The 24,685-nt window shown below is 40.5% G+C and overlaps 3 protein-coding genes across 5 annotated transcripts in view; 2 read left to right on the top strand and 1 right to left on the bottom strand.

The window, feature by feature from the left end:
- LOC134207806 (uncharacterized) overlaps window positions 1–24,685 on the bottom strand; it is a 72,763-nt gene that overhangs the window by 42,331 nt on the left and 5,747 nt on the right. For all 3 annotated transcript variants that reach the window (XR_009978426.1, XM_062683736.1, XM_062683737.1), the window contains exon 2: window positions 10,583–11,059. Coding sequence is in view for 2 of the 3 variants with exons in the window: in XM_062683736.1 (XP_062539720.1) it covers window positions 10,583–10,834 (252 nt within the window). In the remaining variant the exon portion in view is untranslated. The remainder of the gene's footprint in view (window positions 1–10,582; window positions 11,060–24,685) is intronic.
- Window positions 13,746–15,162, top strand: LOC134207500 (uncharacterized). Its single transcript, XM_062683210.1, has 3 exons — window positions 13,746–13,835; window positions 13,903–14,263; window positions 14,336–15,162. Exons 1-3 carry the CDS (start codon window positions 13,818–13,820, stop codon window positions 15,160–15,162), a joined length of 1,206 nt encoding a protein of 401 aa, XP_062539194.1. The 5' UTR covers window positions 13,746–13,817.
- Window positions 15,184–16,162, top strand: LOC134216384 (uncharacterized). The gene is made up of 2 exons (XM_062695286.1): window positions 15,184–15,245; window positions 15,309–16,162. Exon 2 carries the CDS (start codon window positions 15,476–15,478, stop codon window positions 16,040–16,042), a length of 567 nt encoding a protein of 188 aa, XP_062551270.1. The 5' UTR covers window positions 15,184–15,245; window positions 15,309–15,475; the 3' UTR covers window positions 16,043–16,162.

Genomic DNA, 24,685 nt, shown 5'->3' on the forward strand with positions numbered 1-24,685 from the left:
TCTTATAACAATTGCAATCAAACAATGCAGCAGGCTTCAACAAACCAACCATCAATGACGGCTGAACAAACCGTACCAATCAAGGATGGCAAGCGCTCCGGAGGACCTCTTAGAGCTACCAGCAAGAGACCGAAACATTTACCCGTATACTTATCAGAATACAAACTTTAGCATAATAAAATTCATTTTCCATAAAACGTAAGGAGGGAATGTAGGATCTAAGCAACACTTGACTTATGTAGGTAAATAATTAAGAGCAGGCCAATAAATGATTCATTCAATACTTTACCTCAGACCCGAGTAGACGTCTCTACACTCCCTCCGACGAGCACTTGCGCTGCTACCGACCCCAAACGATTTTGATTCGCAATTTGAAGAAATTGACCCTGGACCCTGGACCCAGCTGGTAGAACCACGTCCTCGTTCTCGTTCACTTGAAGCTGGTGTATTTGGTGATGCCTTTGATTCCCCCCAAGATCGCGTGCTTGGCTAGCTCGCCCGGCAGCAAAAGGTGGAATCACGCGGCTGGTGATCGCTTGTTGTACTACGCCAAACGGAAGGCTTCAGCCACGATACGCTCGAAGATGTCGTGTGTGAAGAACTCCACTACATTACACCCAGGAGCACATTATTTCTTCTAGCCCTGAGGTAGGGCCCTGAAAACGGGCCGTTTGTTTCTGTTGGCATGAAGCCATTTGAAATTATGTTAATCGCGTGCCGATTTAAATGTAATCAGCAGGCTGATGTCTATGAGGATGAGGACCACAGGGAATCAATATTCGAGCAACGCCTAACAATATACTCTTTGTCATCAACAGAATTTGTTACTGACAAACAAAAGATATTTTAGTTACTAGATAAAGATTGTCGCTGTCGTCGCTGTCCGGAACATCTTTTGCTGGCGAGTATAGGGGAGCTAAATGTCAAAGAAGGAAAATCCATACAATTTGACAGGTATGTACCACTCATGTTTCGGGCAGCAGAACAAAGGGAACCGAAGCGACAATCTTTATCTAGTAACTAAAATATCTTTTTGACAAACGCACCTAGCGACAAACGAAACCGAACACAATATGACAAGAATCATTTGCCTTGCATGCTCTGATATTTCCGAAAATACGATGCTAATTTTGTAATCATTGTTCGATTCTCGAATATTTCCATAAAAGAAGAAGCTATGATAGCATAAAACCGAAATTTGCTCTAGAAATAATGCAAAATAACGGGATGAAAAGCTAGCAACAAGATTGTATTTTTTTTTTGTTGCTGACAAAATTTTTCGGATCTTTGTCATTTATCTCCGACAAAAACAAAGCTTTGCCGCTGGTGTTCTTTTTTTTTTTTTTAAACTGATTTTATTTGCTAATTATCTAATACATGCATTCATCTCTTAGACTAGGTGTTCCGTGTTTTCTTAACACTATCATCCTTATTTGCTATGTCATATTTTTAGTTATTATTAATACATTTCAATTGCCTCTGGCAGTTAGAATTTTTCCTCTAGTTGAATTGAACCATGTAGGAATTACAATGTTTTCAACTTAAACTAATCTTAACCTATTTTATACTAAGGGTACAAGGAGTTAATCGTTGCAATAGAAGATTGCAACGGTTTTTGTCTAAAATTGGAAATTATTTTGTTGGACATTTGTTGCAATGTCTCAATATTAGAAATTCTATGAAGTTCATTGGTACTATACCACGGAGGCAACTTCAGAATCATTTTCAGAATTTTATTTTGAATCCTCTGAAGTGCCTTCTTTCTGGTATTGCAGCAACTAGACCATATTGGCACAGCATACAACATGGCAGGTCTAAAAAATTGTTTGTAAATCAAAAGTTTGTTCTTAAGACAAAGTTTTGATTTTCTGTTTATAAGTGGATATAGACACTTAATATATTTGTTACATTTGGCTTGAAGGCCTTCAATGTGATTTTTAAAAGTTAATTTTTGATCTAGCAGAAGTCCTAAATAGACCAATTAATTGGAACCCCATTCATAGTGACAATATGTCTGCTAGAAGGTTTCAAATAAGAAGCTTATGTGGGAAAATTATAAGCTGAGTTTTGGAAGCATTCGGGGAAATTTTCCATTTTTGCAAGTAAGTGGAGAAAATATCCAAACTTTTTTGCAATCTACTACAAATGACACGAAGGCTTCGCCCTTTGGCTGAGAGACCTGTGTCATCTACAAACAAAGATTTTTGACACCCTGGTGGTAAATCAGGTAAGTCAGATATAAAAATGTTATACAAAATGGGCCCCAGTATGCTGCCTTGGGGAACACCAGCTCTTACAGGTAATCTATCAGATTTAGAATTCTGATAGTTTACCTGCAGTGAGCGATCTGATAAATAATTCTGGATCAGTTTAATAATGTACAGAGGAAAATTAAAATTCATCAATTTTACAATCAAACCTTCATGCCAAACACTGTCAAATGCTTTCTCTATATCAAGAAGAGCAACTCCAGTCGAATATCCTTCAGATTTGTTGAGCCGAATTAAGTTCGTAACTCTTAATAACTGATGAGTGGTTGAATGCCCATGGCGAAAACCAAATTGCTCATCAGCAAAAATAGAATTGTCATTAATATGAACCATCATTTTATTTAAAATAATCTTTTCAAACAGTTTGCTTATTGAAGAAAGCAAACTGATTGGGCGGTAACTAGAAGCCCCAGCTGGATTTTTGTCTGGCTTCAAAATTTGAACAACTTTGGCATTTCTTCATTTATTTGGGAAGTATGCCAATTGAAAACATTTGTTAAATAAATTAATTAAAAAGGATAAAGAGCTTTCAAGAAGTTTTCTGATAAGTATGTAGAAAATACCATCATCACCCGGGGCTTTCATATTTTTAAATTTTCTAGTAATAGATCTCACTTCATCCAAATTAGTTCCCAACGAAGGGTCTTGATTGAGAATGTCTTCGAAGCTCCGTGTAACCTGATCCTCAATTGGACTAGTGAGACCTAGACTAAAATTATGGGCACTCTCGAACTGCTGAGCAAGTTTTTGAGCCTTTTCGCCATTTGTTAATAAAATTTTATTTCCCTCTTTAAGCGCTGGAATTGGCTTTTGAGGTTTTTAAGAATTTTCGTTAATTTCCAAAAGGGTTTCGAACTGCGATCCAATTTCGAGACATTATTCTCAAAGTTGGTATTTCTCAAAATAGCGAAACGTTTTTAAATTTCATTTTGCAAATCACGCCATATAACTTTCAACGCGGGATCGCGAGTTCTTTGGTATTGCCTTCGCCTCACATTTTAAGACGGATCAGTAGCTGAAGATCGTCGTCAATAATAATGGAGTTGAATTTAATTTCACATTTAGGAATTGCAATGCCTCTGGCTTCGACAATTAAATTTGTCAAAGATACGAGCGCATTGTCAATATCACTTTTGGTATCCAAAGGAATATTAACATCAAAATTCCTATCGATATATGTTTTATATAAATCCCAATCAGCTCTATGATAATTAAAAGTAGAGCTGATTGGATTATAAATGGCTTCTTGTGAGATTTCAAATGTCACAGGAAGGTGATCAGAGTCAAAGTCAGCATGAGTTACCAATTGGCCACACAGCTGACTTGAATCCGTTAAAACTAAATCAATTGTGGAAGGATTTCGACTGGAAGAAGGGCCACAAGTAGGGCCATTGGGATATTGAATAGTATAATATCCCGCAGAACAATCTTCAAATAAAATTTTGCCGTTGGAATTGCTTTGAGCATTATTCCATGAACGGTGTTTGGCATTGAAGTCACCAATTACGAAGAATTTTGATTTGTTGCGAGTCAGAATTTGAAGATCAGCTTTCAACAAATTCTTTTGCTGCCCATTGCATTGAAAAGGCAAATAGGCTGCAATGAAGGAAAGTTGACCAAAATTTGTTTCAACAGAAACACCCAAGGTTTCAAAAACTTTGGTTTCAAACGAAGAAAATAATTTATGTTTGATACGTCTATTAATGACAATGGCGACCCCACCACAGGCGCTGTCAAGACGATCATTTCTGTAGATAAAATAATTTGGATCTCTTTTAATGGAGAGTCCGGGCTTTAAATAAGTTTCTGTTATAATGGCAATATGCACATTATGAACTGTTAGGAAGTTGAATAATTCATCTTCCTTACCCTTTAGAGAGCGGGCATTCCAATTTAGAACTTTCACAAAATTATTTAGATCCATTAAAACGGAGTCCGATAACAATTTTTTGTGTGTACTTTATACCAACCTGAACAGCTTCTGGAATGGTATTTGCTTTGAACATTGCATCAATCATGTGATGCAATTGTTCAGTTAAAAAATCAAAATCGGAAGCAGTCATGCTACCTGAATTGGCAACATGACCGTTATTTCCCGTTGGGACATGGGTATAAACCTCATTTTGAGAAGAGAAATTTTGTCTACCAGCAGCGATGTTTGCATACGTAGGTATATTGGAAAAATTGGAATTTACTGAAGTGCTTGCTACCCGTTGACGAGCGGCAAAATTTGTTTGTGAATTGTGGTGGGTATGAATTGCTCGACCGGTAACTGGTTTCGAAATTTGAGCGTTTGAAAAATTTCTACCCGTCGAATCTGGGATCTGATTGGAATTTCCCGTTATCAATTTTGCACGGGAATTCAAAACTTTTTTGCGTGAAGGGCATTCCCAGAAATTGGATTTATGATTGCCCCCACAATTTGCGCACTTAAATTTATTGGAATCTTCTCTCACAGGACATGCGTCCTTGGCGTGAGAGGTTCCACCACAAATCATGCATTTAGCATCCATGTGACAATGTTTGGTTCCATGACCCCACTTCTGGCACTTACGGCACTGGGTGGGGTTTTGAATTTCCCCAGGCCTGCGGAAATGTTCCCATGTAACACGGACATGAGACATAATACAGGCCTTTTCCAAACTTTTCATATTATTTATTTCACTTTTGTTAAAATGAACTAAATAAAATTCTTGAGAAATGCCCCTCTGGGAAGTACCAGAGTGGGATTTCTTTTTCATCTTAATTACTTGGACTGGTGAAAATCCAAGTAATTGAGAAATTTCAATTTTAATCTCATCCAGTGATTTGTCATCACTGGGGAGACCTTTCAATACGACTTTAAATAATCGCTCAGTTTTGTCATCGTATGTGAAGAATTTATGGCGCTTCTCAGTTAAATACTGAAGAAGACGTTTGCGATCGTCAAAGGATCCCGGCAAAACGCGGCAGTCACCCTTCCTAGCAATCTGAAATGGAACCTTGATCCCCTGAAGGTTACTCAAGATTTCATTCCGAAAGCCAGAAAACTCGGCAACAGATACCACAATTGGCGGAATCCGTTGTTTCTTCGCATGAATCGAATCACCTGGGCTAGAGATAGATTCGATTTTCTCAAATTCGTCGTTAATCAAATCGAACTGATTGCTCAGTTCGATAGGAGATGAAATAATGTCAACACACTTAATTTTATTTAACGGGCTCGGTTACCAGATTACCGATTTCTCAACAGCTGAGCTCTCGGTACCCACCTCGGTAAAATAGTTCAACACAGTACCGAGGTCCCGGTTCTGAGTGCGCGTTGGCGAAATGTCAATTTTTACTGACCACTCGGTAAAACATTACCGAGTGATCTGCAAAATATAGTACGGACTATGGTAATAAAAAATACCGAATGAATTGTATCTATGAATTTGAAGAAATAAATTGAAAGTAAGAAATGTTTGATAGAATTATTTATGATTATTTATTTGAAAAATACTATTTTTCCGAAGCGTTTCAGAACAAAACCGACTGACTGGTGAAGATTGTTCCAGAAGGTAGCGTTCCACCTCACGAGATTTTGCTGTTGGATGTATTTATGATTAGACGTCATTTTCGATTCCCGAGGTGTAAGGCTACATCAGAGACCCGACGGGTACTGCTGCTGAATTCATCAGGAGAAAAATTATATATGGACCTTGGCGGCGTGCAGCGTCGGACAAGAATACTCTCGAACACTGGCTTCTTCTGTATCCGCTTCCTCGTTCCCGACAGATGCAGTCAACAACTTTATGAAAATTCAAGTAGTTAACTTTTTATTTGGTCTGGTTGTAGTTATATCGCTTCTAAACTCACCTAAATACCATTATTGCACAAAATACTGTTTGATAAAAACCTCCAACCCGCGCAAATAGTCGAGCAAAAATTAATACGTAATTTAAAAATCAAAAAATACACAATATGGCGCCACATCAAGCGTCATGACAGTCGAGGGTGAACTGTTAACTCGCTAAAAGTATTACCGTAAGCTCAGTAATACGTATTTTTCACTGAGGTCTCGGTATTTTTTCTGACAACTTCAGTCAGAATTTGTTGAACAGAGCAGCCCGGTAATCTATTTTACCGACATCCTGTAAATTTGATTACATGTCTGAGTGGCCGGTAGAATTGGTTACAAAACTCAGTATTTTTTTCGATATTTACTGACCTCTCGGTTCAAATAAAAGTTTACCGGGTAAAACCGGTAAATTTTTTTACCGAGCTGAAGTTCTCGATTTAAGTGTGAACGTTAGAGTTAGAAGGAATATCTGAACTCTCCAGCTTCCTTCTATTTTTTCCGCGCTTGGGGAGGACGGTCTTGAAACCTTGTTTCTTGGAAGGAAGTGGAGAATTCAGAGACTCCCCCTTCCTCTTGTTTTTATTAATGCTCATTGCTGAGCGTGGAGACGTGACCTTCTAAGAGGTTTTTTCCCAGAACGGTGTCCCTGCAGCATTACCACCTCTTGTCGGAATTTTACTTCCGCAAACGGGTCCAACGTAAAACGAAGGCACGGGTCCTTGCAAAGATCGTAACGGGATCAGTGGGTACAAATAGCGCTGAGAAGCACTGTTGAAATTAAAATAGCTTCGGGTAGTATTAAAAACTTCCTTCCGCAAAGAGAGAAAGAACCGCACAGCACGAAAGCACGATGCGGTCTGACCTTTCCTTCTTTTATTTACCATAAGAACAGGCTCAATGAGCTTTTCTTCGTGACGTCTGGGAGGTTTTTGATCAAATTGAATCTAATGCTATCCATCCCCGGAGTGGAATTGTTACATGAAAGGAGACTAAGCGAGAATTCAATGATTAAAAAGGAATTATCCATATTATCCTAGGCAGCAAAAGTATCACGTGACACGTGCTTCGCCGGAACCGCTTATGGACAAACTTTCTTCGTGAACGGTCGACACGTTGCGCATTCTCCTCTTGAAGGTCCAAAGAGTTCCACCTTCTATAAAAGTTTAAAAATCCTCGCGTTTCTTACCTTACCTTACCTTAAACTGTATTTCGAGTGCGATGTACCATTTGTAAAGAACGATCGAACAATGTTTCCGAAATTCATTAAACGCGGCGGATTCCTCGCGATAAAGTTGTGTACACTCGATATCCCACTACGGACTGTGTGGTTTTCTTCTAACCGAAGTTCCTGGCAGTGGCCGGCGTCTGAAGAGCGCTGTCAATGATCAACTGCGATAGAAATTCGTACTCATCTTGCGGGGGAAATACTTCTATCAACTGTTACGGTTATATGAGAGGTCGATCAAAACAGACTAATTATGTCCATTGGAAATAGAGACTTTGATCGACAAATGATCACTACCATGGGTGTCTTTGCTCAGTCCAACGATAATGAGCTCGAACAACAGTGTCAGGATTAGTGTCCAGATTCTCGTCCAGATTCTGACGGAATCCTTTTAGGATTCTGATAGAATCCTTGTCAGGAACCAGGATTCTGATTCAGAATTCTGATGGTATCCTCGTCAGTATTCTGACGAAAGCCTAGTCAGGATTCTGACGGAACCCTCATCAGAATGAAATGAAATCTTATGAAATCCTCGTCAGGTTTCTGGCGGAATTTTCGTTGGGATTCTGATGGAATCTCTGTCATGATTCAGGAGGAATTCTCGTCAGGATTCTAAAGGAATCCTCGTTAGGGTTCTGACGAAATTCACGTCTGGATTCTGACGGAATCGTTATCGGAATTCTGATAGAATACTTGTCAGGATTTTGACGGAATCCTTATCAGGATTCTGACGGAACGCTTGTCACGGTTCAGACAAAACCAGGATTCTGATTCTGACTGATTCAGGATTTTGCCGGAATCCTCGTCAGTATTCTGACGAAAGCCTAGTCAGGATTCTAACGGAATCATTGTTAGTATTCTGACGGAATCCTCATCAGTATTCTGAAGAAATTCTCGTCAGGATTATTAAGGAATCCTTGTCAGGATTCTAACGAAACCCTTGTTAGGATTCCGACGGAATCCTTGTCAGGATTTAGACGGAATCCTCGTTCGGATTTTGATAGAACCCTCGTCAGGATTGTCATGGAATTATTCTCAGGGTTTTTATGGAATCTTCGTCAGAATTCTGACGGAATCGTTGTCAGAATTCTGACATTTGATTCTGAATCTTCGTCACGTTTGAGACGGATTCATTGTAGGGATTTAAACGAAACCCCCGTCAGTATTCAGACGGAATCAATGTTATGATGCGGGATTTTGACGAAATCGTCGTCGGGATTCTGCCAGGACTCTCTTCAGGATTCTTACACAACCCTCATCAGAATTCTGACGTAATCTCTGTCAGGATTCAGTCGAAATTCTGGTCTTGATTCTGACGGAATCCTTGTCAGGACGCGAAATCCTTGTTAGGACTCTGACAGAACCCTCGTAAGGATTTTGACAGAACCCTCGTCTGGATGAAAATATCTAATTTTGGAAGAATACTTCGACAGTTCCACTGCAGAATCGAAATCATGGTAGCCTCATCGACTAAGTTCGCCATCGAAGGATACGAATGACTCGATGAATGGCATTTTTGAAGCCAGCTGCTTCAGGAGAGGAGCCAGAATAGGAAGAACAGCTTCTTAATTTAACAGTTCTTAATTTAATTGAGAAATTCTTCCAAATTTCATTGATAAAATCTACCGAGCTTCATCGGGAAATTGTTCCAAGTTTCCTCGGTAAAATCTTCCGTACATATAAAAATATTTCCTTTAGAAAATCTTCCAAATTTGCTCAGGAAATCATTGGAAATTTTATCTGGAAATTCGTACAAACTTCTTCAGGACATTTTTCTATTGTCCTAAATTCTATTCCGCATCTGAAATTAGTTATTGGCTGAATACTAAATGATACTTAAATGATCAGTTCTATCCCTGCTTGCAACTAGATAGGTTGAGGTTTTATACCAGCAAATTTCGAATTATCAAATTTCCTATTCGAATCAAAAATATTGATACCCTCACATCATAAATCACTTCTTGATCTGGAACTACTCTATGGCCCAAATAAATGGTGGTTGTGTGGCGCTTGTTATCAAGCGAAACATTTACCAAAAACCTTCCCCACTTACCAACATAATAAAAGGCTATTGATGCACAAATGTCTGCTCCTCGTAGCGACTACGCGATATTTGAAAACACTTCACGAGAAAGTCCACAGTTACCCTTTACTGATGCAAAAAAGGGATTTCGTTCGATGATCAATCCACACAGATTGACAACTATCTATGAATCATAGAATACAAGCTTATCCCGGGAAGATCATTTTTAATAATTACCTCACGTCAATGAACGCTCCTCGTCCCGAACGTTTATTATTGAGTTCAGCAACTCTCGTTAAGGTCGTATTGCGTAAACAAATCGAATTTGTCTAATTCCTAACAATAGCCAATCACATTAATATTTAGACACATGGTAACAATTCATTTAGATTAAACGATACGTTAGGTTCGATCATGATAAATAGTTAAATTATGCAAACGGAAAAGACGCGTGACTGTAGCAATCAATAATAAAGATAAGAGCGTGTTGCCCAAGACACCTGAGAAGTTGTAAACACAGTGACACGTAAGGTGCATTACAATTTATGCCTCTATTAGGTACGATAGGAATCTAACACGGTGTATGATGGCCGGTTTCACTTAATAATTACTCATCACATACCTAACGTATTCAATTCTTCGATGAACGACGCAAATGAAAGAAATGCCTTCTCTCCAGCTAAGACACGGAACGGAATGACTCTTGCCACCTGTTTTATTCGACCGCTGTGCGGGTAAATACCTGGATCTGGATGAGTGGCAAAGATAAACAGACATAATATGGAGAATAATTTTACTTTTCTATACCGATAGATCAAGACGTTAAACAGTATTTAAAGTATGGTGCAACCACTAAACGTTTTTATGAACAAGAACAATACAAATATTTTCCTGGATGAATGTCTGCTTATCTGTGCTTGAAGGGAGGAGTAGCTATGATTAGATTTATTGCACGTAACAGAAGTGGAACTGGAAGTAAAACAAATCGAAAAGCCCCTTTATCTACAAAACAGACGGCTCGTTAGAAGGGGAAACCGCATTCCACGTGCGCGACGGCACTCAAGATATCCCCGACAATAAGTTTGTAATAAGGAATGGAATGTGCTCGTCACATTGTTATAAATCTAAACACCTTGTGAAAGTACGACAACTAGACTTTCACAAGCTTTATAACAATAGTGAAGGTCCCCCGCAGCCAAGGGCAATCACATCGATTGATAAGATATCGCTAGACGTTTACTTACATCATCATAGAAACAGCCGTCGTCGCTTTCCGCCTCCCGTTTCACATCCTTGCTGATGACGTTGTAGCGTTCCTTTTCGGTGGGGAATACCATCCGGTTGGCGTTGCTGCCACCGCGAAACCGCCGCCCGTAGTAGGCGGTGCCTTCCAGTGGTTCTAGGGCGGTGCCATCGGCCCAGCTGGCAACACTGATCAGCAGGACCACCAAACTCACCAGCGCAAGGCTTGCCCGGTGCACTTGAAATCGCCACATTTTCTTCTTCTCAAACACTGACACTCGCCGACGATCGATCGCACTCGATCTCGTTTTTCTCGTCTCTTGGCCGAAACGCACCTCGGAAAACACGATAATTGCACTTGTGCGCCCCACTGATGCGTGAGCGATATCTTGAACCAATTTGCAGTGATTTTGTTGTATTCTTTCCCCTCAATTAGCATGCATCATCTTGTGAGGGCAGCCACTCGACTCGTATCGCAACTAAAAATAACGGAAAACAAATCGATGAACCATACCCGTCAAATATCATTCTTTTGATTCGAAAACTGATCCGCGGGGGTGGCGGCGCGTTGGGCATTGCGAACAGTTGGCGCGAAATGTTTGCACTAGTTTCTATAGCTCCTGAGCGAACGTAAACAGAATCTGGTTGAACCTGTGTTGTGCGGCGGACGCGGCTTATAAGCATGCAGATCTTCGAAGGCGGCGTCGTCATCAACGACGACGACGATAATGATTAGTCAAGTGGATATACGCACTTGACGTGCCTTCCGTTGATTGTGGATGAACATCCAACACAATGGGAAAAGAGCGCTACTTTTTTTTTTTTGCGAAATTGGTGTTCCCGGACCAGTTTTTCGCCAGTTCAATTTGTAGCACGCGGGCATCTGGAAATTTGTGTTTCCTTTGTGGTGCGCAAGAAATGGATTCGACCTGGATCAAAGTAGGCATATTATACAAGTCAAATTATACAAATGCAAGTTAAACATTAGTCCAGAATGACCACTTACATAACTTCCTTAATAAAATTCTTGCATTATCCCGATATTTTTTGAAAAATTCCCGATATAATTTTGAAGATTCAAAATAAAACCCTGATTAATCCACCTAGCAGTGATGGTGCCTTTCTCGTCCAAATAAAAAATAGTATTTAGGCGAGTAAATCGGTTGAAGATAATTGCTTGAAAAATAAGTGACATGTTTTTCCCAGATTACGTCAAAATCTAGTCTAAGAAGAAGACTCGAATACAATATGTAAAATGAAAATTTCCAAATTTGAGACCGTCACGAAATTGGGCGAGATTTCAAACGCTAATTTTATTATCAATCGAATCGGGAACTCTCCAGCAATTTTTCATTGAAATTATTGATTATTGAAGAGAAAAAAAATCCAACTCTTTATAAACCCAGTAAAATTTCAGAGTCTCGTTACGCTGACTGGTGCGGTTGGCTCTTGCGCTCTACTTTACTTCTACTACAATAGAACCAGAACAATGACCGGGTCGAAGCAAAAGAGTAGTGTTTATGAAAAAATGCCACAGATGCTGGACATGTTCGTGTGAGAAAGGATTAAATTATTATTACCAAGAGCAATGTCTTTGCCAATAATTCGTTAAAGCCTCCTGATGGACATAATTATTCGTCAAATTTTCATTATAATCCCTCTAAATGCAGGTTTATGCTAAAAACAGGTTTATGCTTAAGGCCAAGACCGCAAAATTGAGGACCGTCGAGAAATCATGTAAGGGACCATCCACAAAGTACGTCACGCTCTTAGGGGGGAGGGGGGTTCCGAGCAGCGTGACGATTCATACAAAAATTTTAAAGTTTTAATACAAAAAGTGTGACGAAGGGGGGAGGGGGGGGGTGTTAAAAATCGTCACTTTTTGCGTGACGTACTTTATGGATCTTCCCTAAGATTTTTAAAGTAAATATTTTAAATTGTCGTGTCCAACCATTTTCATCTTTTGAGTTACGCCAATTTCGATCGAAACCAGTGGTAGCTAATAAAAGAATTGGTGCGCGATCGAACATGGTTTGGATGTGCAGAACAGTCTCAAGACTCGCGTTATTTTGTTCTGCTGTGTGCGGTCAAAAAGTTATTTAATTGGTGCGCGATCGAACATGATTTCGATTATCCCATTTGATTTCACCACTTGATAACTTTAACAGATTCGTATGTCGTCCTCAGCAGTAAGGTCGTCTTCAGTATCTCGTACTTTTTTGTACATCAATAGCACGAACTCGTCTTATGACAAGTGAAGAAATTCCACTAAAAGCTCGAAATAATGGAGTGCAGAACAGTCTCGAGCCTCGCGTTAATTTGTTCTGCTGTGTGCGGTCGAAAAGTTAATTAATTGGTGCGCGATCGATGCAAAATAGTCACGAGACTTGCGTTATTTTGTTGAACTTGGTTCGAAAAAACTACACATTACAAGCCGCAAAACGTTTACCAAAACGCTACATCTCTACCCCATATAGGGTAATTCGCCAATTGTTGAACACTACCTAAATGTTGAACGGTGTGAATAAAAATCATAATGGATTTCACTATAAACATTTTCCTAGAAATATAACAAAAGTCGCAAATGCGCTTGAAACGTTATGACATTTTCTGGTGATATTTTGCTTTGCATCATGGTTTTTACTATGTGAAAATTAATTCCGAAAATATTTTACACTTGATGTTTCAACGATACCTAATATCTCTAAATTAAAAATTAAATTTTTGCTCTCACTATTTAAGCTTTACAACTTTAATTACTTTACACATCACTACCACTATTTTTTCAAATTAAATCCGAAAAGTTTCTCATATGATTGACTAAATTTATATTACTTATTGTTATTAATTTGATGAATTTAATGAATATTTTAATTGCATTTTTATTCTTGCTTATGTGGCCATTTGTTGAACACTAACATAACCTAAAGCAGCTGGCTTCGTGCCAGAGGTGCCAGATAGTTTTCCATTTCACTAATAAATGCTCCACAAAATATGAAAAAATATAACCCTTTATTAGGTAGTACTGATGTAATTGTATCCAATGGTTTATTAAAAAGCTTATTATTAAGCTTGTTTAACAATATTCGCAATAATATTCATAGAAAATCCAAACTTTGGCATTTTTAATGAATAATTTCTGGCCACACGGTCCATGACATTTGCCTTGTTTACAACTTCAGTTCGTGTAGCAATAAAATTATTTGTGTCGTTAGATAGTTGCTCTCTTCCCTCAAAATGGACATGGATAATACGGTAAAATAATCATTTAAATGATGCATTACATACATTATTGATCTGTTGAACTTTTCTTTTATTACAGGAAACACTTACTGAAAAGCAAGTTGCTAAAAATCGAAGCAAACAAAAACAGTATCCGGAATCTAACCTCAATCATGCAGTAGCCGCTGTGAAGTCAAAGATGATGACGTTGGGAAAAGCTGCTAGTCACTACGGCATACCGAAAGGAACGCTTCATTTTCGGCTAAGCTCCAAGTGGTCAGGAAAAATTCCCCGTGGACCTAAACCAGTGCTTTCCCAGCACGATGAGAACAAACTTGCGCAATGGATTAAGGAGATGGAAAAACGAGGATTCCCTTGCACGAAGGACGCTCTGTTTTCGAGAGTGAAGACGTTTTTGGACTCGACGAACCGGGACACAATTTTTAAGGATAACACTCCCGGTAATATTTTATATAATATTCCTAATAAATGATTCAATATTTATGTATTTTTTCCCTTCCTTTGTTTCACAGGTTATAAGTGGTTGGAACTATTCTTAAAACGTCGAGGAGTGATCGATGCATTGTCTATCCGGAAGCCCGAAAACATAAGTCATGCGGCTGCAACTGTCTGTGAATCCGATATCAGGAAGTGGTTTCAATTAATTGGAGACTACGTCGCAAAGGAAAATCTGTCAGATATCCTGAAAGACCCGCGGCGAATTCTGAATGGAGACGAAACGATGTTCCTTTTCGATCCAGAGACGAAGTCAGTTATTGCAACGAAAGGAAATCGAAATGTGTACCTCGTTCAGAAAGCAGACCCAAAGAAGAATATTACGGTTTTGTTCACCTTTGATGCTGATGGGTATATGTTCCCGCCGGATATCATCCTGCCGTACAAGCGTCTATCGAAACATATTCTGATGAGCATGCAATCCGATTGGGGTGTTGGCAAATCTGAGCGCGGCTGGATGGACAGAGAAAATTTCCAGGCTTACATTCAGAACATTCTGTATCCATCGTTAGTGCGCCGCAATGTTCCGTTTCCGGTTATCTTCTTTGTAGACGGCCACTCTTCCCACACTGGCATTGAAGCAGCAGAGGCTTGTGCTACTTTGGGAATAATTTTAATCGCATTATACCCGAATGCAACGCACATAATGCAACCCTGTGATGTTTCAATATTCAAGCCCCTTAAAAACCAGTGGACTAAGGTAATCGACCAATGGAAGATGGAGAACGATGGAAACACCTTCACGATTGACCATTTTGGAGGTGCCCTAGATACTGCTATCCGAACCGGAATAAAACGGCTACTATCCGCGCTGGATTTCGTAGGTGTGGACTTTTCCCTTTGATGTGGATGCCATTGATTACAGTAGATGTTTGGCGAGATCATCGGAAATAGAAGCTGTGCCGAATGTTCCAGTAGTGCCTGTGGGTTCGTTAACCGGGTCCAGCTTACGAGATCCACCAACTTTGACAGTAATTACATACTCCACAGAAAACTCCAATGAGTCCTCGGCGGAAAGTCTCTTAGTAGCTTCAGGATTTTTGGCAACACCTCCATCTCCGAAAATAACGCTTTGGTCATCTACACCGGATTCTGATTTTGAGCCAAGCCTGTCTCCGTTACCACGCCAGCTGTCGCCAATTCCGAACACACCGCAAATGGTAGGTACTTCCCCAATGCTACTGCACACCTCGTCATATGCTGAAGATCCTATCAATTCGGAAACTGCACTAATGGAAAACGTCAATACAAAATCGGCAATAAGTCAAACATCAATCGGAACCCAATTTTCAAGAGCTGAAGGTGGGTCACGAATTACTGACCATGGTCCTCGTCGCATTAGTATTTCTAATTTCCTACAACTCCCACCAACTCCGAAACGGAAGCAAATAAAACGTAACTACAAACAAAAACGCCATTTCATCCTAACTGCTGCAGAGCGCATTCAAGAGCTTGAACAGAAGGAGCAAGAAAAAGAAAACGCTGCGATTCGTCGTCAGGAAGCCGTCGAACAACGGGCATCGAAAAAAGCGGACGTCGAAAAAAAGAAACAAGAGCGGAAAATTTTGCTTGAGCAGCGACGAGCTTTGAAGAAAGTTGAAAATGAGAAAAAGAAAGAACTGAAGGATAAAATGAAAAATCTTAAATTGAAAAACAAACGAAATATGGATAAAGTGGAGGCATCTGAAGAAAAAGGAAAAATGTCCAAGCGGATCCGCAATTGATCGGTATCACACGAAGAACTACTTTAAGCATTTATTAATCATTATTTTTTGGAAATCGGCTATTTAAAATACCTAAACACAAAAGTTGAAATGTATGGATTCTATACAATGAATTTGAAATAAAATGAATGACATTTGGTTACCATAATAGTTTGTTCGTTTTATTGGTTTTAATTTTCGAATTCAATTTTCATCGTGTAAAACAATGTAAAACATTTTCCTATAGATATTTCCCGTCTTGAATAACAAACTTATTATTTATCGTCTTGAGCAGCAAACAACAACCGTTCAACATCTAACGAGGATCGTTCAACATTAGACTTTTATAGGTTATGGATGCGTTCAACATTTAGGTTCGAAAGGAGTCATATAAAACAACGTCTGTGTATCCAACGATAAATATTATTTATTTGAAACATAAGAGAACGGACACTGAATCACTGGCTTTATAAGATGACCTTATGTTACGAACCCTGAACTAAGTATTCACAGAACAATCAATTAAAAACAAAAAAGTCGAACTTAACCGTTCAACATTTAGCGAATTACCCTATCCAACATTCCAGTGACTTCTCGTGGAGGTACAGATGACTAGTTGTCCTCTAATAATGCGAGTATCACGTAAACATATTCCTACCAATTCCTGAATCCTGAATTCGCATACGGCCGGCGCCGGTATTACTTAAATTTGGGTCACCAGTTCTTACACATTGAAGGTGATATTAGTCCCAAATATCATCTGTTGATTCTCTTTGTATTTACAGCTGGCCTGGCAGTAACAGAGTAACAACCGTTAGCAGTAGGATGTCCCGTGGGCAGTACAGTGTCTCCAAAAGAAAAAAAAATCTACGACAACTCTGAAGTTTAGGGGTAGCCCCGAACTTTTTATGAAAAAAAACGGTATATCGGAAAAAATCGATGAAACCCATCCATTTTGTATTTTTTTACATTTAACCTCAGACATATACTTTATGGTAAGACATTGAAACGGCATGTATTACAATAACCATGGAACAACAAATATGATGTTACTACCGCCTTTAAAATGCCTTTGTGTGTTACCAATAGTGCTGTGCCCCGGGACAAAAAATCCCGGGAACTATAAAAATCCAGGATTTCCCGATTCCCGGGATATTATATTTGAAATCCTGAAAATCCCGGGATACCCGGGACAAAAAATCATTAGAACAATTAAGTAATTGTCGAGCACCGAAATTTCTTTTCACTTAAAATCACCAACATTGTAACTTAAGAAACGCTTTTTATTTAGCCAAGTAAATCCTACAAACTGACTTCTAATTTCTAAAATTTTCTTCTATCCAACCTACTATGATTTCGTTTTTTTCTTCTTCTAACAAACGTCTACCGCGGTCCAGATTTGAATTCACTTTCAACCGAACGCCTATTGCGATCCAGATTTGAGTTCTCCCAAACGGAGTTGTCAGTGCATCAGTCATGAAAATAGTGAAGATAAGGAAACCCTCTCACAAAGCAAACGCAATAATAGAGTTACCTTTGCTTCATGTCGGGCTACTGACTGATACTTCTGGAAGCTTGTGATGGACTTATTATTTAAAAAAATCGCAATAATAAAGATACAAAATGGTACTTCTGCCAGCAGCTGCAGCTCTCTTTTTTCTCTGATATTCTAACACTCCTACATAGTGTGCACGCCTCGCTGCTCCTTAAACTGAGCCAGTGGTCCTGAGTTCTTTGTCTTTAAAACAATAATTGTTTTTGGAATTATTCCAGGTTCAATCCGTTGTCCGCATAATTATTATTATTATTTATTCAGACTAAGGCCGAAGTGGCCTGTGCGGTATATAAGAGTCTTCTCCATTCGGCTCGGTCCATGGCTACACGTCGCCAACCACGCAGTCTACGGAGGGTCCGCAAGTCATCTTCCACCTGATCGATCCACCTTGCCCGCTGCGCACCTCGTCTTCTTGTGCCCGTCGGATCGTTGTCGAGAACCATTTTCACCGGGTTACTGTCCGACATTCTGGCTACGTGCCCGGCCCATCGCAGTCGTCCGATTTTCGCGGTGTGAGCGATGGATGGTTCTCCCAACAGCTGATGCAATTCGTGGTTCATTCGCCTCCTCCACGTACCGTCCGCCATCTGCACCCCACCATAGATGGTACGCAGCACTTTCCTTTCGAAAACTCCAAGTGCGCGTTGGTCCTCCACGAGCATCGTCCAGGTCTCGTGTCCGTAGAGGACTACCGGTCTAATTAGCGTTTTGTAGATTGTCAGTTTGGTACGGCGGCGAACTCTATTCGATCGGAGCGTCTTGCGGAGTCCAAAGTACGTACGATTTCCAGCCACTATGCGTCTCCGAATTTCTCTGCTGGTGTCATTTTCGGCAGTCACCAGTGAGCCCAAGTACACAAATTCTTCTACCACCTCGATTTCGTCACCACCGATGCAAACTCGCGGTGGGTGGCTCACATTGTCTTCTCTTGAACCTCTTTCTATCATGTACTTCGTCTTCTACGTGTTGATGACTAGTCCGATCCGCTTAGCTTCCCTCTTCAGTCTGATGTAGGCTTCCTCCATCTTCTCAAAGTTACGTGCCATAATATCTATGTCGTCGGCGAAACCAAATAGCTGGACGGACTTATTGAAAATTGTACCACTCGTGTTAATCCCTGCTCTTCGTATTACCCCTTCCAAAGCGATGTTGAATAGCAAACACGAAAGACCATCACCTTGCCGTAACCCTCTACGGGTTTCGAAGGGACTCGAGAATGCCCCTGAAACTCGAACTACGCACATCACCCGATCCATCGTCGCTTTGATCAACCGTGTCAGTTTATCCGGAAAACCGTGTTCGTGCATTAGCTGCCATAGCTGGTCCCGATCGATTGTATCATATGCGGCTTTGAAGTCGATGAATAGATGATGTGTGGGCACGTTGTATTCGCGGCATTTCTGCAGTACTTGGCGAATGGCTAACACCTGTCCCGTGGTGGAGCGTTCGCCCATAAAACCCGCCTGGTACTGCCCCACGAACTCCCTTGCAGTTGGTGCTAGTCGACGGCATAAAATTTGGGAGAGTACCTTGTAGGCAGCGTTCAGCAATGTGATTGCGCGGTAGTTGCTACAATCCAGCTTATCACCCTTTTTGTAGATGGGACACACGACACCTTCCATCCACTCCTGCGGCAAAACTTCCTCTTCCCAAATCTTAGTAATGACACAGTGCAGCGCTCTAGCCAGTGCCTCACCACCGTGTTTAAATAGCTCTCCTGGTAGTTGGTCAACCCCAGGGGCTTTGTTGTTCTTCAGCCGGCCAATCTCCTCCTGGATTTCCTGGAGATCCGGAGCCGGTAGAATTATGTCCTGCGCGCGTTCTCCCAGGTCCATCACCATACCGCCATCTTCGTCTGCCACATCGCCATTCAGGTGTTCTTCGTAGTGCTGCCGCCACCTTTGGATCACCTCACGCTCGTTCGTAAGAAGGTTCCCGTTTATGTCCTTACACATATCAGGCTGTGGCACGTGGCCCTTACGTGAACGGTTTAACTTCTCATAGTACTTTCGTGTGTTATTAGCGCGGTACAGTTGCTCCGTTTCTTCACGATCTCGATCTTCCTGCTGGCGCTTTTTCTTCCGGAAAATCGAGTTTTGTCTGTTCCGCGCCTGTTTATATCGTGCCTCGTTCGCCCTCGTGCGGTGTTGCAGCAATCTCGCCCATGCTGCATTCTTCTCTTCCACTAACTGCTCACATTCGCCGTCATACCAGTCGTTTCTCTGATCCGAGGGCACCGTGCCAAGTGCAGCGGTTGCGGTGCTACCAATGGCGGATCGAATATCTCTCCAGCCATCTTCAAGAGACGCTGCGCCTAGCTGCTCTTCCGTTGGAAGTGCCTGTTGTCCGCATAAATGACATTCCATTCAACGTTTGAACAACAGCCTCTCTAGCACATGTGCCGGTACAAATTGCTCGACTGCGATACTTGCACAGCACCTGAATGCGTTGGTCCGAGGTTCCTTCTGGACTTCTGCTGACCAAACCTACCAAACTTTCTAACTGCCGATAAAATCTGTACAACGGTACCCACGAGTAACGCAGCCAATTCATGATCCCGTGGTGCCACGAGACTTGTGTTGTCGATCCACGGATCCCGGACTGCTATTACGTCTTTGAGGCCATTTCATCGACACTAAGTTGTAGATCCAGAAGCGTTCCTGAGCCCATAACGTGTTGAAGATAAGAGAGAGAGCTACATATAGCTGCCAGCAAAAGCCAGTACGTTGCTCTAACAGGGCATAGAATGCAAACCCATCAGCTGTCTAAATCCAATACATATTCGAAACATTGCAAACAATCAGGACAACTTTGACCGACAGCCAATGCGTCTTTTGGACTCGTCGAACATCGTTCCTAAAATCGCACCCTAGCTACTTTTCGATAGAAACGTGAATATTATTTTCTTCTTGAAGTCGTACTTAGAATGAATCAATTCAAATTAAATATGAATTGAGTTTCAATTTGAATTCTGTATTAGCTGCTCATTATAAAATTTGAACTTTACTGCTGAACATTGAATAAAATTATTTTCAAAACAAAATTAGTGATATTAAAAAATCAAACATCCTGGGGACCTGGGATTTCTCAGGATATACGAAACATTGTACCCCGAATCCCGGGACAGCGAAAATGATCGGGAAATGGAAACTCTAGTTACCAACGATGCAGCGAGCGAGCCCTCGCAGTATAGCAAAGGCACGTCATTTCCCAGAGTTGTCGTAGAACAATTTTTCTTTTGTTATACCCTAAGCTTTCATTTGAAGGTTGAGCTAACATTCCAGACTTTGTCCAATTTTGGGACACCCTAGTGCTTATTAGAGTGATTCTAATTTTGACTTTTTCCCTCCCCTATGCTTAAACGATGGTATCAGTTGTTTTTAAAATCCTCCCTTATGTTTAGCTAATTTGGTTGTAATGTGACTAAGCACGCGCGGTTTGAATTTGTATGAAAAATACTATGGAAACAGTAACTTTTGTGGGAAACCGTTTTGCAACGTTGCTCATTAAGCTTTAAAAATTTATGAGTACGTTGGAAACATAAGAAATTTAGCAAGTGAACCAATCGTCTTTGATGCGAAACAATTTGACGCTTGCATTGACAATGCCTACGTCTACTGGCACACACCTTGGAACTGTTGGACATCATCCTCGATAATGCCGCAACGGCAGTCGAAGCCCTCTTGCACGCATAGATGACATGGCTGGCGAAGGCCAGCTTGTCGTCTATTACGACCCCAAGAAGCTTCAAACTCCGCTTTGATGCGATCGCGATTTCACCCACGTGAATCACTGCATATGGAACCGACTTGCGGTTGTTGACGATAACCACCTCCGTCTTATGTTGAGCGAGCTGCAGGCCTCTAGTGCTCATCCAATCCTGCTGATTGCGTGTGCTGCAGTCAGTTCTACCTCGGGAATTGACTTCCTGTAGACCTCCAAGGTTACGTCATCTGCGAAGCCGACGATCTCAACACCAGGAGGGAACTTCCGACCGCTTCACAAAAAACAACTGTCTTATAGATTAGAAAGCATTCTATGAAGTCTTCGGGTTGGCTATATATACACCCATATTCTTGTTTACGTACGAACGTGCTTTCGAACGAAAGTTGAAGTGCATTCTCGTTTACGCCAGCAAAATCAAATGGAGAAACGGTTCGAACGAATCACATTCGTTCGAAAGTATCGTTCGTGCGTAAACAAGAATAAGAATGATAAATAATTAATGGGCCATCTCACGGAATAAGGTTTCACATATGTGGCGATGTCTATAGTAATTTCCTTACATACTTTAGACTACTCGTGCGAATTTAAATTACAACTAATCCAGATAAAAATTTAGGAGATTTATTAAAATACCAAATGTTATTGTTCAAGCATAGGGGAGCACTCTAAGCTCATGCGCAAACCAGTGACATGCGTAATCAAATGAATTATCTTATAATCAGTTTTACGTAGTTTACATCGGGCGGTCGTATTTTGTATATAACCCTTCTATATATTTTTTTCAACGAAGCGATTTTTGTTACGTCGTTTTTTCAAACAACGCGTTTTTTACGTCGATACCGCGTAATAAAACCTCTGTACTGAAATAAGATTTTTAGGAATCATTTATACAAAACGTGCCCTAACTTGTGACCAAACCCGTATTTGAATTTTGTGTGTTGAAAAAGATGCTCCAATACACATTCTCTACAACATTGCAGAGGACAATTACTGGGTTTGTGCATTTACGTGACACACCGCCCTTCAAAGGTGGATAGATAATTAATACCATATCATCATGTGCAGTGCCTATAAAGTAGTGGTCACATGAGGAAATATCAATCCGGAATTCAAATCTTCTACAGTTCAAATTGATTGAATTTTACCTCAAGTACGTTGGTCTACGTCCCTTTTACTGTTAGTGATAAGATGATATCTATCGTAAACATCATCATTGTGAGGCTTCGTCAAGTGTTATACACGACTGAGTTCTGTGACTCGATATTGACCCATTGAAGCAAATTATGCCATATTAAAAAAATATTTCCTGGGTTACTGTGATGGTCTCTTGAAACAGCTTTCCAAAGAAATTCTCATCCACATCTCGATATTTCCATGAGGCAATGGTCCCTTCCCTTCAATATCGACTCATGAAGGTTTGACTGTAGTTGTTTTAAAGACATGCATTTCTAGTTTTGGTCAGGAACATGTCATGTTAAAAACATCATTTTGAAAATTTAAGTACGATTATATATTGCGTAGTCTGGACATTTTTATGACGATTTCCAACGTGATAAAATTCTAGAATAACGAATACTGCTGCGTACGGTATAATAATCGTAATTTTCGTCGGAAATATTCAATTCACTGTCACTCATTATACCCACTGAGAATCATTGATGTTGATTGTGATTTGTTCCAATTGTGATGACTCTACGACGTATGTTCAGAGGTCAAAGAGAATGCTGTTAGGAATTTTAGCGTTGTCTTGGTTCAATTGGACAACATACTTTCAAGCAATAATACAACAATGCTGTTTGTTGCAAAGTTCAATATCATTCCACTAAAAGATTGTACTTTGATTTAGTTGTTGAGCTTACTATTAGCCTATGTGTAGGTAAATACAAACCGAATGAAAATGACTGGTGTATTAGTCATTGTTGAAATGGAATTAAAATGGTTTTCCCAAGTAGCAAACACTCACCAATTAACACTTCTTGATTCATACTTTTACGCAGTATTACTTGATAAGTAGATTTAAGTGAATTAGGCCCAGTCCTTTACTATTAAACTAAACATCAAGGAAACGTATAGTGTCGTTTATCATTTCCTCCAAGTCATCCAAAATTATTCGATTAGCTCATCCGATGCTCAACAACATTTGCAAATCGCTTTCAACTTTGAGTCCCGACTAAATAACAACGCAGCAATAAAGAAACCACAATTTCAAAAAAAAACATCATTAAGTATTCATGGATCAATGGGGGATACATTCTAACCAGTTATGGAGGTACCACCCGCACCATCTCATGCAGCACCACCGGCCCCAGCGCCAAACCACGCTTATTGTCAGTTTGTAAATATATGGATAGAGCTTTCCGCTTGCGAGACTTGATTGTTGTGGCGAGGCGATCCCTCGAACGGAGCTCGCTCTCGCGCAACAATAAACCAGTCTATGGATCCAAGCAGCTAGCAAAAACCGGGACGTGATGGTCGTGAAATTCCGTCGCGTACCTACAGCCAGTGGTCGTCGTCGTTGGCTGTTGACAACGGCGGGCGGCGATGGCGAAGATAGTTATGACGGACGGGTACCGCACGCCACGAGCTACGTCCGAAAACAGGTGCGATGACTCACCGCCACTGAATTGCATCGCGCTTCGATCTAGTTACCAACAGAGCCTACCAGTTTTGTCGAATGCATGCACGCTGAGGTGACTTGTGTCTATCATAGCCTACTCATTACGCGACCATGATGGATGAACCGGACTTGTGTGCACGCGAAATATGGCATTTACCGTTCTCGGTTTAAGAGCTCCCCTCCTTCAGTATGACGCTGGATTGTTGGTGGACATTCGAAGGGGAACATTTTACGAAAACAGAATGACAACTTGTTCCAGTTCGCTCATGAAGAGATATTTACAACTGTTTGCCACGGTCTACCTACCGGATGGTGACAATCTAAAAAGCATATATGAGATAAGCGATGCGCGCAGCTGCGAACTCACGGATAAGTAGTCAAATTAACTTTGGTGGGATGCTGTGACTTATGATGACGTCGTTTGCTTTGCGGCTAAGTACTGCTAACGTTGTTTTTGCCCAAAAGCTCGTTACTTTGTTCATGATTTTCATGTTTTGAGTATGGAGAACACATGACAACTATAAAAGAATGTAGATTCCAACCCGAACATAGGTTCACAAATAAGATCAATTCAAAATTGTGGAAAAAGAACTCTATTTATTTCAGTACGCGTTACCGCAGTGATAAGCATTTTTCCGACAACATTAGTCATCTTGTTGCTGTTAGTTGGTGACAGCAGCGTCACGTGTTTGTTCATTACCTACCACGTGGCTCACCCGTTCGGTACGGAACTCATTCTTTTCATAATGTTTAAATAAATCAAAAG

Source organism: Armigeres subalbatus, chromosome 1, assembly GCF_024139115.2.
Source record: "Armigeres subalbatus isolate Guangzhou_Male chromosome 1, GZ_Asu_2, whole genome shotgun sequence".
Lineage (NCBI taxonomy): Eukaryota > Metazoa > Arthropoda > Insecta > Diptera > Culicidae > Armigeres > Armigeres subalbatus.